At 36.9% G+C, this 16,293-nt stretch overlaps 1 protein-coding gene and 1 pseudogene across 1 annotated transcript in view; both read right to left on the minus strand.

Moving 5' to 3' along the window:
* Positions 1-252: 252 nt before the first annotated feature.
* The window catches only part of LOC144359633 (zinc finger protein 862-like), a 30,027-nt gene continuing 13,986 nt past the window's right edge, over positions 253-16,293 (minus strand). Inside the window, exons 2-3 of the mRNA XM_085492676.1 lie at positions 2,306-2,481; positions 253-470 (exon numbers count right to left, since the gene is read on the minus strand). Coding sequence (XP_085348802.1) covers positions 283-470; positions 2,306-2,453 — 336 coding nt within the window. The 5' untranslated portion in view covers positions 2,454-2,481 and the 3' untranslated portion in view covers positions 253-282. The remainder of the gene's footprint in view (positions 471-2,305; positions 2,482-16,293) is intronic.
* LOC144359618 (zinc finger protein 862-like) lies at positions 4,680-6,720 on the minus strand (annotated as a pseudogene).

Below are 16,293 nucleotides of genomic sequence, written 5' to 3' on the forward strand. Positions count from 1 at the left end.
TAAAATTAACGTACTATGATTGGCTAAATTATTTGTAAGCAGAATCCTAAATCGACATCAAGCTCGGCTAGTTATATTTCCGATAAATAAATTCAAAGTGAAAAGTATTCTACAGTAAGTGGGCATGGCACATGTTATTAACTTAACCAGGTGGGTGGGGCATTCTGACCTTTGATGTAAGGTCAGTGATTTTCATGGATATAAATTCAGTTAAAATAAACAAAAATAAGAATATTTATGTATTTATGTATGTAATTTATTAACATTAACCAGCTCAATGTTTTACAGATCTAAAGTAACTTTTTTATTTCTAATTTCATTCCAAACTGTTGCAGCTTTCTTGAAGTTAAATTTATCTGGTGCAGGGCCTTCAATGGAAACAAGTAGCAGGGCATTCAGGACTTTCTGTGATAATCTATTTCTTAACTGTGTCTTGACTCTGGCCAATGCATTGAAACCTCCCTCACAATCTGAAAAAAAATACACAAGAGTTATTCATATTCCAGTTTACTCTAGCTTTCATGTGTTACATATGTGCATACATGAATCAGTGTTCTCCACAAGGGATTTTAGGTGGGCGGCCTGCCCATCAAGTTTTACGGCCGCCTAGTAACACTCAACACCCGCCCACCAACGTACATCCAGCTGAAATTATTTGTAAAAAGCTTGCATTGTTCTTCCCAAGCCTAAACAAAAGAGTAGTTGCCCAACCCTTTATTTTGCTATTGTTTCAAGAGTCCCGACATAAACAATAACCACTGGAAGTCTGCAAGCAGTTATCAAGTGTATTCATGGCAATGTGTCAATCGCTTGAATTCGTTGTCGCCCGACATTGTTGCCACTTATTGTTCACGATACGCAACTACAGTGGTTTAAATTTACAGCTGTATTTTTAATAATCGTCTTCCAATCACGAAATAAAGAATTAAATATGAACGAAATGTATATGCACAGAAAATAAACAAATATATTAGCATATTGCATGTAAACTCGAACAAAAATTAAAATTCTAGCCGTATTTACAACGTTCGCTCGATTTTCATCGTGAAAACAGCATGGAGAAGGCAAACTGGTGACCTTTTGGCCTACCCAATTCAATGACCGTCGGCCACCCACCGGTGTTGGCGCTGTAACGATTTAGTATGTAAGTTGCATAGGGGAGCAGCGCATTCCGGGTGTTCGTGTTCTGAATTCGGAAAGCGGTAATAAACATCAAACATGGCTGCCGGATTAGTTTACCGCGAGTATTTGTAATTGAATAATATTTTAGTTATCTTTTCCACATACTTTTTTTCATTTATCCATTTTTTATGTCTAATCTTTCGAGAACATAGCAGATTCTTTTATTTTGCCGATTGCTAGCATTTTTCTTGAATCCTAAAACAACGTGTGAAAACGCAACGCAACGTATCGTGACCGTACATGCGTAAATGCATCTTGCAGTCCGTCGGCACGGGTGAGTACTGATGCCACAAATAAAAAATGTTATGAGTTTTATTTTGACAAATCGTCCGTTTTGGCGTCGGGAACAAATCACCTCGTATATTTTCTACATTATAACTCGTACTTGCTCTTGGTTACTCAAATTGCATTTCTTGAACGCAGAATAATTTGCGAACGTATAAATCACCGATTTCAAACTTTTTGCATTTCGTAAATATTAATAGTGACCAATAGTTTGTATTTCAAAAAATTGTAACATGTTTCAATTAAATTAAAAAGAGAATGGTAAATAACTTAGTGTGTATTGCATTTCATGACATAAATGCTAGAAAGATGTATGTAAATGACATGCAAATTAATATGCAAATTTATGCTAATTAGGGCGCCCACCAGCTATTTTGGGTTGTGGAGAACACTGCATGAATGATAATTTTGTGAAAGCAATAGATAATATAATACAGTACAGATGGAGTATCGACCGACGCGCAGCAGAGGTCGATGCGCGGCGTACTGTCTGAGTGCATACTTTGAGGTATTCTCGTAATAACCTTATTATTATACATCTTTACCTTTCAAAGATACATCATGGGAATGCCGAAATCCAAAAAGTTTAGAACAGAATCAGCGAGCTTCTTTGTATGAAGTCCGGTCAAACCCTCGTGAAAGCCATGTTTATTTGTATTATTAGAGAACGCTTGTGCGTGGAATCATTCCATATTTGGAATTCGCATTTCCTAATATGGTAGGACGAAAATATCCCATAAAATACCACAAAATTACGACACGCTGTAACTTATGGCGTTACGGTGACAGATGTATAATAATACCTAATATGCAGTAACACACAAAGAATGTTACCTACCAGCTGTTGATATTGGAATCACCAATGCAATCTGAGCAAGCTTTGATAAATTGGGACAAGTTTGGGTCATATCTGTGGCAATCATTTTCATAGTAGAATGGTGTAATGCTGGTATTACTGTTTTCCACTCTTTGTGCATCCTCTTCATCTATAAATGGAAATCTATCAAGCAGGACCTGTTGAATACAAGACAAAATAAATCATGTTAATTGTCTTAGAAATGTTGACAGCAAAGCATCAAAGCAGCATTTGTTAACAATTTTAATTTAATATTGACAGTAAACCCGGTGTGAGCTGATGACGATTTTTTTATCCGATGTTCAATTTTAGTGAAATTTGCAGATGGCACAAAGCTTGAAATGTTTGGAAAAGTTTGGCCACCGTAATTCAATGTTATACATGGACTTCTTTAACATTAGCTTTCACGTTCATGGTGCGCTCTCCATGCGTACATTTAACATACATATAATCGTTGACAGTTTCAATGTCTTCAATATCAAAATAATTATCATCTAGTTTTAAAATGTTGGGATCAACAAAATCCGAAGCGAAACAAAACTTTCTCTGTGCCTGTTCGTCGCCATTTTGTTTTCGCTTGATGGTCGTAAACAGATCGTTGGGAGCGCCAGTCAGTCTCGTCTTGCACGATTTTAAAACAATAAAATGTATTGATCGAAAGGTAATCCCGCTTTTGTTAGCCATACAAAGAAAGTGATAAAAACGTAAGTCTGCAAGAAGTTGCAAAGTCTTTCAAGAGTGCAGAGCCTCCAACTCCAAAAAAAAAAATACTAGAGTAGCAATATTTTGCCCATTGCATGCAACGGCAACAATGTGACAAAATAAGTCGCGGCGTATGTCGGGAAGATCAACCCGGATTTGCTGCACTCCGATTTTTTTATCACTCAATTGCCGGTGACATTACATGTAGTTACCCCAAAATAAAAAAACAAGTGAAATTAAGTCGTATTGTAAAGAAAAGTGTAAATAATTCAACAGCAGGAGAGATGGGTTAAGAAAAAATGAACTCTGACCTCTGGAAATACCCCATTTATAGGGTACCTTAGTACCGAAGAACGCCGCCCTATGGCGATATAATGCACGTTGCAACATTGTGACTGATGCATGCTGGGTTACATGGGGGTTCCGATCGAGGTAACAAAGATGGCGGCGCAGAGTGCACGTTTTTCCGCGATGTTTAAAAACATCTCGTTGGCGATTTTGATGTATTGCCTATGATAATCGTCAATGAATCGCTTTAATAAACAATTTGTGTATTTCACACAAAAAAGTCAGATACCGATGATCGCAATAGCAGCGGTGAATACCCGTCCAACGCAATGCCGTCAGCTGACAATGTTATAGTGATCGTAGCGTTACTCACAAGGTATATTGCAATGAAAAATTGACGACTATTACTGCCGAACTGCCATTGTAAAAAAATTTTCTAATTATTGATTTATTAATTTCAACATATTTAGATATCTTGCCGGCTTTATAAATTTAACCCAAAAATGTTTTCCCCAACGTTTATATGAACTGACAGTGACCTGGTCACTAAAACTTGTACACAATGATGAACTAGTTACATCCATGGATAACATTATAATCACTAACCGGCTATAACACAAGTCTTTCAATTTGTTTTCAAACTTTATTTGACTTGATACGAAAACATAAAATACAATGCAGTAAAATGATATAAAATTTATCAGATATAAAAATATCTTGTCTTTAATTAATTGTAGATTGACAATATTTGTTGGGAAAAACTTGTTATTACGCAAATTAGATATATTGTTATGCAAATTGACCGTGGTGCTTGGCATGAAGTCTGGGGAGAACACTGTGAGCTATAATCGGGTGTGTTCGTGATCGTTTTCCGTGGACATGAAATTATGCAGACACGATCTGGATTAACAGTAATCTGGTGGCGGCAACGCACATACATCAAAGCGAGTAAACACCGTGCAGCATCCATCTCTAGTACGTCCATGGTCATACTGGTATACTTAATGTTTCAATTTTACCTCTGTTCTTGAGGCCATTGTAGCTGGGTTGGAAATGCTGAAAGCTTCCAGAAGTTCGACATCAGGAAATCTGTTGCAAATATTATCACTTATCAAATTAATGAACTTGTCATGTATCTGTAAACAAAAAATAAATAAGATTACTATTTCTCAAGAACAAATCATGTATGCAGTGCTAGTTAGATATTAAGTAAACATTTGTTGACTTGAAATTATGCTTACATTTTTCTTGTAGTTATCCAGATCACCATCCTCGCACATCTTTATATTCAGCCCACCACCATTCAAATCTTCAATATACTGTTATGTTGATCTGTAATGTGAACCAGGAACCATCAATCTGGCATCTAAGACAGCTTAGGTTCTGCAACTTGGTCTTTTCCTCCAGTTATGCCTAGTGCAGATTTCTAAGAAAAGACAATAAAATAAATTGATTTTAAAATATCAAGATGGTGGCACTGAGCAGTCAGGCAAAATTTCAAATAGTTTAGTATCACTGATCTTGTTAGGCTTACCTGGAACTGTCTTGACAAGTTAGCAATATGTGGCAGGATGTCACACATCATATGCAAAGTGGCAACAAACTTCCAGTCTTCTAGAAACTTAGCCAGAGCAGTCATTTCTTTCACTGGCTTCTCTGTGCAGACTGATAATAATGCTTGGATACATGTCTGAGCGTCTCACAAGCTGCTACTCATGTGAAAGCCATCTAACAGCTTTCACCTGCTTTGGCTTTACTACTTGGTTGGTCATTGCTTCCTGTGAAAAAACAAAAACATTCACAATGATGAGAATTTTCCATGGATCCGCGGAATTCTGCAGATTTCTAAGACCCAGGGATCGATTTTCTGAAATGTCTAAATCTGGAGAGAAAATTTTAGGGAGGGTAAGAATACAAATCTTGTTGATTCACCAGAAGTAAACACGCTGTCAGGTCATTGTTGTCCGCTGCAAGAGGCCTATATCAGTGTATGGTCAAAGGGAGACAACTCGCGGTGTCTCCAATGCGGAATGTTCGCGTTTCTTTTTATCAGTGCAATCGTAAAATCTGAAGTGGTTTCAAAGTTTTCAAAGTAATATGTAACGATTAACAATGACAATGAAGTGACTTTGACCGTGCGAATCGGAAAGAAAGATGTAGTGGTAACTCAAAAATTGAGTGACTTCATCGGCAAGTGCGAGGTCCCGGGAAAGGCGCAGTGTCTGTATTGTAACAATTTGATCAACTACGGTTCTCAGACCCCGGCTACTTTACTCTCAGCTGAAAATTGTAATTCTCATTCTCATCCCTGCATTCAGCATATATGAATTTTTGTTTATTAATACAAATATAGTATCACTGTTCAAAACATAATTTTCCTCAGCAATTTTGACTACTTGCTCATTCAAAACATTTTTGTTTGCATATTATCAGGAAAAGTGAGCAGCTTGTGTCTTGTTCTTGTTCAGAAGAACAAGAGTGGATGGCTGATAAGCTTGCAGTAGACCTCTAAGTGAAATAATAAAACATGTCTTGCCTGTATTTCTTTTAATCCACTTGAACGTACAGGGGAATATTCGTAAAATCTATATAAATTGTCAAGCAAGTCGTTGAACTTTTTAATGTACGGTACAGAATTGGCAGTCTGACCTACAGCTAGAGCCAGTTTATAGGCAATGCAGTGTTTCAAAATCATGAAACTGGAAACCTATATTAGAAAAAAATAAACATGTAATGTGAATTGATAGTAAAGAGCAATTTAACATTTGTGTACACAACTTGGATCCAGAAAACGAAAAATTTAAACTAAGTGAAACGTAACTTACTTCATCTTTTAGTCTTTTTGCTACCCCACTTGCAGTGCTCAGTGTTCTCCCCAGGCCTTTCAAGCACTGCGGGCCCGCGTCGCTTAGACAAACAGCCGCGTCGCTTTTGTTTCGCCCGCGATCCTTGAAATCCTGCCCGCGATGCTTATTCACGTTGTATTGTTTACAAGTGTCAGCCTCGTCTAGCACATCTTTAAAACAATAACATGCATATGTATTGATCGAAAAGTAATCCCGCCTTTGTACATAGTTAGCCTTACAAAAACAGTGATAAAAACGGAAGTCTACAAGAAGTTACCAAGTCTATCAAGGGTGCGGAGCTGGCAAACCCAAAATACTAGGGTAGTAATAATTTGCCCATTGCGTCGGGATGGTCTATCCCGAGTTGCTGCACTGTGATTAATTGCGTTTTTACTACTTCATCGCCAGTGACACTAATTACCAAGAATTAAAAAAACAAGTGAAATTAAGTCGCATCGAAAAAAAAACAAACTGTAAATAAATCGAAGTAAAAATTATTCAACTGCAGACGAGACGGACGAGGAAAAAACGAACCCTGACCTCTAGAAATACCTCATTCATAGTGCGTCATTACCGAGGAACGCCACCCTAAGGCGACGTAACGCATGTAGTGACATCACAACCGATGCATGCTGGGTTACAACAGAGATTTTGATTGAGGTAACAGAGATGGCGGCGCAGAGTGCATGTTTTTCCGCGATGTTTAAAAACAACATTTCGTTGGCGATTTTGATGCAATTTCTAAGTTAATCATCAATGAATCGTTTTAATTAAGCAAACATTCTAAGTTTGTGTATTTTTAAACAAAAAAGTCAGGGACCGATGATCGCAACAGCAGCGGTGAATACCCGTTCAACGCAATGCCGTCAGCTGACAATGTTACGGTGATCGTAGCGTTACACAAATAATAGATAGATCAATGAAAAATCGCTGTCTTTAGTTTTGAAATGCCGTTGTAGAAAAAAATGTCATTATTGATTTATTAATTTCTTCATACAGATTTTACAAATTTAACAAACAAATCCCCCCCCCCCCTCGTGTGAACTGACAGTAACATTGGCACTAAAACTGACTGTACTTGTACACAAAATAATGATGAATCAGCAGGGATTGCGTTAACCCCATATTTTGCTTCCCGGACTCCAATTATTGAAGAGGGACCCAGTTTTTCAGACAAGCTGGGGTCCAATGTCTAATAAATTGATCCAGGGTCATATATAAATTTCTTAAATTTTTTTAAATGGGACTCGTCTTGTCGAGACACTAGCGCAAACCCTGATCAGTTACCTCCACGGATAAACAATATATTTCCTGACTGGCTATAAGTATTTCCATTTCTTTCCTGTTCTATTTCAAACTGTATTTGACTTGATGCACACATAAAACACAATGAATGTAAATGATAAAAAATATATGAGATATGTATCTCTTCTTTATTTCAGTTATAATGTTTGTTGGGGAAACTAATTATTATGCAAATAAGATGTATTGTTATGTAAATTAGCCGCGATGCTTGGCTTAGAGTCTGGGGAGAACACTGGTGCTCCATCTTGCAGTTTTTTTCTAGCAAACCCCTGATTAGTATAAAAACTATGATGCACATAAGTTGCAACAATGAGACAATTATCTGGATTGAACCTGGATATTATTAATATTATAAATTATTTTCAATACCAATGCAGGGGTTTTTCTAAACCGGGGAATAGGGGCGAAGCGCTCTGATATTCTCAACTGGCGCCCTTATACCAGATTGCCAATTGAACTTTCAATTCATAAATATATTTCTTGAGCTACACACTTCTGTGCTGCCGTACAACATGAAATCTTTCTCAAATATACTTTTCTCTGTGAAAACTTCCGAGCAACACCAGCTGACAATGTATCTGGACACCAACTACACTAAAATTACTCCAAAAATATTTCAGTGGTGATAGATACACCGTTAAAACGACGCCGAAACCTTACAAAACCTTCCACACCCTATAGTACCCCCCCCCCATGTTTTTCTAGACAAACCCCTGCCAATGTATATTAAAACAATTATTTTAGTTCATTGCTTTTTTTTTTAGCAAGTCTAAAAAATGCATAATTAGTCAGAGTATCTGTGGTCTATAAAAAAGCAGGTTCAATAATTTGTTTTGTAATTTGTATTTCTTCCCACAGAATCCACATAAAAAAATGAAGCTCGACGCCGGTCTAGAAATGGTGAAGAAACTTAATGGACAGGTACATATGTATTTATGCTACATTAACCCACGATTGTAATCAAATGTTCAATTCTTGTCCTAAAACTAGCTGAAGTGAACAAATAATTTATATTTTGTCAGTCTATACAACAGTTTTTCCTACTCAGATTGTGCAACTGATTTGTTTATATGTAGTGACACTTTTGCATACTCATGGCTGAAAGTACTGGTCAACAAAACCTTAAGAACTTCCCTATAGCCTTGTTTTGATGTGCTAGTAAATGCATGGCTAACTTGTGAAGACATTTCTTATCAGTGGATTATATCCAACTCCAGTTTTTCCTACTCAGATTGTGCAACTGATTTGTTTATTTGTAGTGACACTTTTGCATACTTCATGGCAGAAAGTACTGGTCAACAAAACCTTAAGAACTACCCTATAGCCTTGTTTTGATGTGCTAGTAAATGCATGGCTAACTTGTGAAGACATTTCTTATCAGTGGATTATATCCAACTTCAGTTTTTCCTTCTCGGATTGTGCAACTGATTTGTTTATATGTAGTGACACTTTTGCATACTCATGGCTGAAAGTACTGGTCAACAAAACCTTAAGAACTACCCTATAGCCTTGTTTTGATGTGCTAGTAAATGCATGGCTAACTTGTGAAGACATTTCTTATCAGTGGATTATATCCAACTTCAGTTTTTCCTTCTCGGATTGTGCAACTGATTTGTTTATATGTAGTGACACTTTTGCATACTCATGGCTGAAAATACTGGTCAACAAAATCTAAAGAACTACCCTATAGCCTTGTTTTGATGTGCTAGTAAATGCATGGCTAACTTGTGAAGACATTTCTTATCAGTGGATTATATCCAACACCTGTTAATAGGTTGCAATGGTTCAGATGATGCAGCGTCAAGTGTTTTTGTAGTGCATGTAGTATTTTACAAAATGGCATCAAGTTTTTAGCTCCGCTGTCGACTTTGTCGAGCGGAGCTTATCATATGAGTGATTGTCCGTCGTCGTTCGTGTCAATGTTTTTCTTTTTCGACTTCTTCTTGAAAACTACGAGCCTGAATGCTTTGATACTTGGTGTATATGTACCTTGGGTAAACCTCTCTCAGATTTGTTCATTTCATGATCATATATTCAATTCTCTAATTTTGGTGAATATTTTTGTCATTTTTGGTAAAAAATCAGATTTTCGACTTCTTGTTAAAAACCGCAAAACCAATTGCTTTGATATTACATATATAGGTACTACATGTGGACCTCTCTCAAATTTGTTCATTTCATGATGATATCTTCAATTCTCTAATTTTGATGAATATTTTTGTCATTTTTGGTAAAAAGTGATATTTTCGACTTCTTGTTAAAAACCACAATCATTTATGGTGAAAAATGTTATTTTTGAATTCTTGTTGAAAACAGCAAGTCCCATAGCATTGATACTATGCATATTGTTCATTTTCTAATATCTTCTGTTCTTTAATTGAATTGTGCATTGCTCACAGCGGAGCTGTCTCAGCCGAGAGGCTGCTTGTTTACATTTTTGTTTGGCAATGTAAACATTTAATCTGCTTTTAAAGCTCTACCGTCATCACACTGCATCCTGTTTGATATGTGACCTATAACAACGTTTACAACGCTTACATTCATATAGCCAGTGAGGAGCACTTCTTACTGTGTTAGAACTTGTTAGCAACATGTATACCATTAATATTTGTATTGTCACATTTTTGTAAGATGCCTGTTGCATGTTAATAAATGTGCATAATATAAGATAAGATAAGATACATGTAAGATAATTCTTTATTACAACCTTATAGAATGAATTGCATGTCTATTTTGGTTTATAAAATGTAATCAAGGTGTTAAAATAAACATATCAAGTTAGATATCTAAAATCTACTATAATACGGTTACATGTAATAATGTAAAAATAAATACTAATGACCCATTAGGTGGTTTTCTCTAATGGTATTTGCTGTTTTTATAAATTTGATAATATATAATGAAAGCAAACTGTTGGATTGTTGGCAAATACATTGTATATTGGCATCAGAATTTCCAAACAATTTCATAAATCTGGTTGTAATTAAGTTTCAGCACTATTTCAGCCATTGCCACTGCATCTCAATTTACATCGTGCATAAATTCTTGGAGATTATCGCTGGCAAAGGGTTAATCTTAATTTCTTTGAGTTTAGTTGCTGAATTTAAGAACAGAGACCACTGAGCTTAGACAGCAGTGTATCGCAGGTGAGCATTTACTGACACCAGAACAAAGAACAACATTGCTGGCATGTAACTCACCCCTACCTGAGGATTGTCAAAGTGGCAATGAACTTGATGAAAGTATCATCTTTATAGAGTCAGACTCTGGTCAAGGTAAGTCATTCCAGAAATTAGTTGAAAACCTTGTTTCCATGTTTTTAGTCCCCGTTCGGACGCAGTCCGAAAACGGGGACTTATGTTTTGCCCTGTGTGCGTCCGTGCGTCCGTGATCACCTGTATCTCGAACATGCATGGACCGATTAAGTTCAAACTTCACTCATACATCACACATTATATGGGACATATGCACATGCATTTTTTTCATGATCCGATTAACGATAGCCGAATAGCGGCCATTTTAAGGCCGAAAATGCATCAAAATCGCACATTTTCACCATCCGGGCCCGGATCTCAGTTATGCATGGACGGATTTTGTTCAAATTTGGTACATACATTAAACATAATAGGACCTTGATGCACGTCAGTTTCTTTTTTGGATCGGGTTCGAAATGGCCGACTGGCGGCCATTTTGTTTTAAAGAATTCAGTTCTGGATCCGTATCTGAGACATGCTTGGATTGATCGAATTCAAACTTCACACACACAAGGTACATCATGTCACAAATATGTATGTGCATTTGTTTCATGATCTCATTAACGATAGCCAAATGGCGGCCACTTTAAGGCCGAAAATGCATTGAAATCGCACATTTTCACCATTCCGGACCCGGATCTCAGTTATGCATGGACGGATTTCATTCAAATTTGGTACATACATTAAACATAATAGGACCTTGATGCACGTCATTTTTTTTTCGGATCAAGTTCGAAATAGCCGACTGGCGGCCATTTTGTTTTAAAGAATTCAGTTCTGGATCCGTATCCGAGACATGTCTGGATTGATCAAGTTCAAACTTCACACACACAAGGTACATCATGTCACAAATATGTATGTGCATTTGTTTCATGATCTCATTAACGATAGCCAAATGGGGGCCGCTTTAAGGCCGAAAATGCATTGAAATCGCACATTTTCACCATTCCGGACCCAGATCTCAGTTATGCATGGACGGATTTCATTCAAATTTGATACATACATTAAACATAATAGGACCTTGATGCACGTCATTTTTTTTTTCGGATCAAGTTCGAAATAGCCGACTGGCGGCCATTTTGTTTTAAAGAATTCAGTTCTGGATCCGTATCCGAGACATGTCTGGATTGATCAAGTTCAAACTTCACAAACACAAGGTACATCATGTCACAAATATGTATGTGCATTTGTGTCATGATCTGCTTAACAATAGCGGAATGATGGCCATTTTAAGGCCGAAAATGCATCAAAATCACGTATTTTCACAATTCCAGAACCGGATCTCAGTCATGCATGGATGGATTTTGTTCAGATTTAGCACAATGTGTTGTACATATGCAGGTGCATTTCGGTCATGATCTGCTTTGAATGTATGTCACTCAAATATGAACGGAACGGGGACGTGTCATTGACAATGACTTGTTATGTATTGTATTTCCTTAAGAGATCCACATGTCTAATAGTGGTTTCAGTACCAGTACTTACACATGTGTGTGTTTGCATCTTGTTGTGTCATAGTCTGTTAACATCAGTTTTTTACTGTCCCTTTATGATAGTGTAATGTTTTAACACAGTATATTGGCATAAGGAATGTGATAATAAGAAGGTTAAACTGCTGTACTTACAAATACATACATTTTTTGTACCAAGCCTTGAATAAAATATCAAATTTCTGATGTTTATGCTAAAAAAAAGCTAAGATGAGAAAAATAGAAAAAGTTGTGGAAATCGGGCACCGCGGTTATCGCTTGGTGGTGTTAGACAAGCACAGCATGGCATCAACACCATGCTGTTTGTACCCCTAGGAGAACACAGTCCAAGTTCAACAGTGTCAACGTTGAATTAACACTAAACAAACTATTGAGGTCTTGACAATAATGAAGCAAAATGTTACCAATTTGTGCTACTGTTTTGAGGGGAAGTGTACCGCAAATAGAAAATTAATTTATTCTGCAACAGAATTCTGTTTTCCAGCTATTCCTATGCCATTGTCATAAATATGGTACGTGACCTACACTCTGTGTTGGTAATTAATAATTACGTGAATTAATTATCTTGCCAGCTTCATGTATTTTTATTTTGACTTGACCTTTTGATATAATGTGATAATGTTTATTGCCAGACATGGTACCTACGAATGCAGTAAATAGCCAGAAAGTCGTATTAGATGAAGACTTAGAAATCATGTATACAAGACAACCAGAGACCATCTCATATCCACATCCCAGGGCTGATTGTGCACTGCATTTATTTACGTAAGTAACTACATACTTGATACTACTACTTTGTGACATTTGTAATACATGTATGTACGCATGACAGTCGATGTAGTGATTGATACAGCACATGTTGTATGTTTAGTCTAGTAACCGTCAGAGTAAGGCACAACATGTTATGTAAAGATGGAGTGAACACATGGCTTTAATCTCTCAACCAACCAATTTATTTTGTAGGCGAAGTCATGATATATTGCTTGGTCCTGTTGAAAAGAATGCTCTGTGCTGTGATAATTGTTATTGCTATGTATGTGATGTACCAGCAAAGCAGGTAAGTACTGTAGCATCTGCTCTATTAGAAGCGGCTTCTTCTATTAATGGTACAATGCACAGGGAATGCAGCTTCCAATAGAAATGGTGAATTTTTGGTTCTCAATTGTTAAAAAAAAAAATGGATGTTGCTTCTATTAAGAGTGTGGCTTCTAATACAGATTTTATAGTAGTTGCTTTACATTACAGTGTGATGGCCCTAAAAACTCAAGAATGGGCTTATCTCATTTTGCACTGCCACAATGGTGCACTCTGCGCACACAATAGTCAATAGACTACTTGTAATATGTGCACCGTGTCAAGGCGAAGTGAAAATGCTGTAATGGGAAACAGAAAATATTTGCGTTGGTTGAAAATGTATGCACTTTAAAGAATTTTGTTAATACTTAAAAAAAAAAAAAGTAGTGGAATCTACTCTTAATAAATGTACATTTTCTATCATTAAGCCATGTTCCACACGTGACCTTAGCAACCAGTTGAGTTGTGTGCAACAGGCCAAGCTTTCCCTTCAATATGGTGGCAACCACATTGCCCTGTAACAATATCTGTGATACTTAAAGCTACAATGGGAGTTAAATGGTGCACTTACGACAAATGTAAGAGTGATTCTCGCAATCAGCATAAATATTAAATGAATGGTGTTTTTTTAAGTCAAAAACACAGTCTGAAAAGTGCTATTGATTGATCAGTTCCTGCTCTCGGTAGACAATTTTGTTTACCAAATCACCCAGGACATGTACAGTTGTTTCCTGGAAGAAAAAGATCCTATAGTGACTATTTTGGAAATGCTGTATATTGCTGATCAGCCACATGCTTGTCGCAACATAATTTGACATCTTTGAATGATTTTTAGACCCTGGGCTTGTTCCGGTCATAGTCGAATCGATGACACATTCAGTAACACTGTTACCATAAAAATCGTATTTGAGGCCGCAGCTTTAATAGAAGCCGCACCCCTAACTTGAGACATTATTTCATGTTGAAATTGAAAATTCATGTTGTTTTGATCCCTGGAAAAAGTCGCACCCCAAACTTTCACAAACCAAACAGCCACCACATATTTTAGAAAAAGATGTATCATTTAATTTTAAGTTAAGGCATAATTTTTCGAACATTTCAATCTTTCCTGACTCCTAGATTAGAGTCTAATTTAGGGTTTCCTTAGTCATTGACGCTTATTCGAGAGTACCATACAGTGTTTATTGTGGGTAGCGTGAATGGGTAAAGTGCGTTTCGACAATGAGCTGTTATTATAGTCAAAATTGTTAAATTCTTCTTCAATGCTCAGCTTATCTTTCGAAAACAACTAAATCAAAGCCAAACGATCGCACTACACTAACGGTAAATCTCATACTACATGTGGACCTCTCTCAGATATGCTCATTTCATGATGATATCTTCAATTATCTAATTTTAATGAATTCCTTTTGTTCGTTTGCTTTGATACTATACATATTTGCTGGGAAAGGATTGACCAGATTTATTAGTCCAAGAAAATTGTTCTGCTTGGAATGTGTCTGAACCCCTCGTTAGTATGCAAGAATGTAGGAATGCACCAAGAAAATTGTTTTTCTGGTTTCTTTTCAAAGTGTATTTATATAATAAAAATTGTTTATGAAAATGTTTTTTATACTTTTTCGATGGATTGAATTTAAAAATGACGAGTTATTTTGTTATACCATCACCCGAATTGTGTGTGACGAATTTCTGATAGTTTAGGCTTTGTGTTCTTGCTAACGGAATACATTTACTGGTGTACAGTAGACATCAATAAAAGCGAACGCCTTTCGAAAGTTGTGAAATCATGCTACTGTTTTGGCATTATACAACTTGCAGTTTCCTTTTGATGGATTTTGTGTGACTGGCCGTGTTATTGAACTGTAGTATTATGTAAATCTGTCCCGGGAAAATCTGCAAGCAAAGTTTAAATTGCCATTTACACGCTACGTTATAACGTGGAGTCATCATCTGAGTATGCACGATTGTTCGTCTCGTGTTCCCCAACGCATTTAAAAAATTTGGGGGACTTTGTGTGACTGATCGTCACGGGTGTTTGTAAACATCAGTCAAACTGTAGTAGTGTGTAAATTTGCCACAACGTGGAGTTGCCATCGTCTCTTGTTTACCAACTCATTTAAATACGAGGACTGAAAAGTGATTTCCATTGACTTCGTCTGTTATAAATCGGTTTCCTTCGAACTTCCTATTGCCATCAGGATTATGTCTACTACCCTTGGCGGTGTAGTGCGTATCAATCTTCTTGTATGAAACGAACCCGGAAATCGTTGGCAAATCGAGATGGACTTGTCGCGTAATTTCTTACTTTGTTCTTGACCACAGTATGCTTGGCTATGATATACAGATACCCACGCTTATGGGAATAGTGCATCATGGGTATAATACTGTATTGATCGAGGTGAAACAAACATGGCTGCCGTAATGCCTGTTGTTCGACTACATCGCTGGTATTTCTCTTCCTGTCTTAGAGTTCTCTGTTTTCTTTGATTTTTTTTTTATTTCAATTAAACAGCTGTGGCCATGCATTTAGTCGATGTCGACTGTTTTTCTCGAATTGGTTGATTGTCATAGTCAATACGCTAAGTACAATTAAACGTCCCGAGTTGAACAGTAGTCATTTCTAAGGTTCAAAATAAATAAACAAACATAATTATTAGTCCCCATTCGAAACGGGGACTTATAATTCGGTCTCTGTCCGTCCGTGCGTCCATCCAGAGTCATATGTCAGAATCCCTTGGACCGATTCTGTTCATTCTTTGCATGTGCCTAGTACTTTATGTGGGACATATGCTCGTGCAGTGGTTTAGCGATTTGATTTAAAATGGCGACTGGCAGCCATCTTGTTTTTTGAAAATGTTGTATTTTGGACATGCTTTGTCAGTTTTCATTCAAATTTAGTACATAGATCATACATGTTAGGATACATGTCCCCGACCGTTCGTGAGTTCCTTAGTCTGTCCGTCCGTCCATGTGTCAGTCTGTCCAGAGTCATATTTCAGAATCCTGTGGAC

Source organism: Saccoglossus kowalevskii, chromosome 18, assembly GCF_978046115.1.
Source record: "Saccoglossus kowalevskii chromosome 18, keSacKowa6.1, whole genome shotgun sequence".
In the NCBI taxonomy this organism is placed as follows: Eukaryota; Metazoa; Hemichordata; class Enteropneusta; family Harrimaniidae; genus Saccoglossus; species Saccoglossus kowalevskii.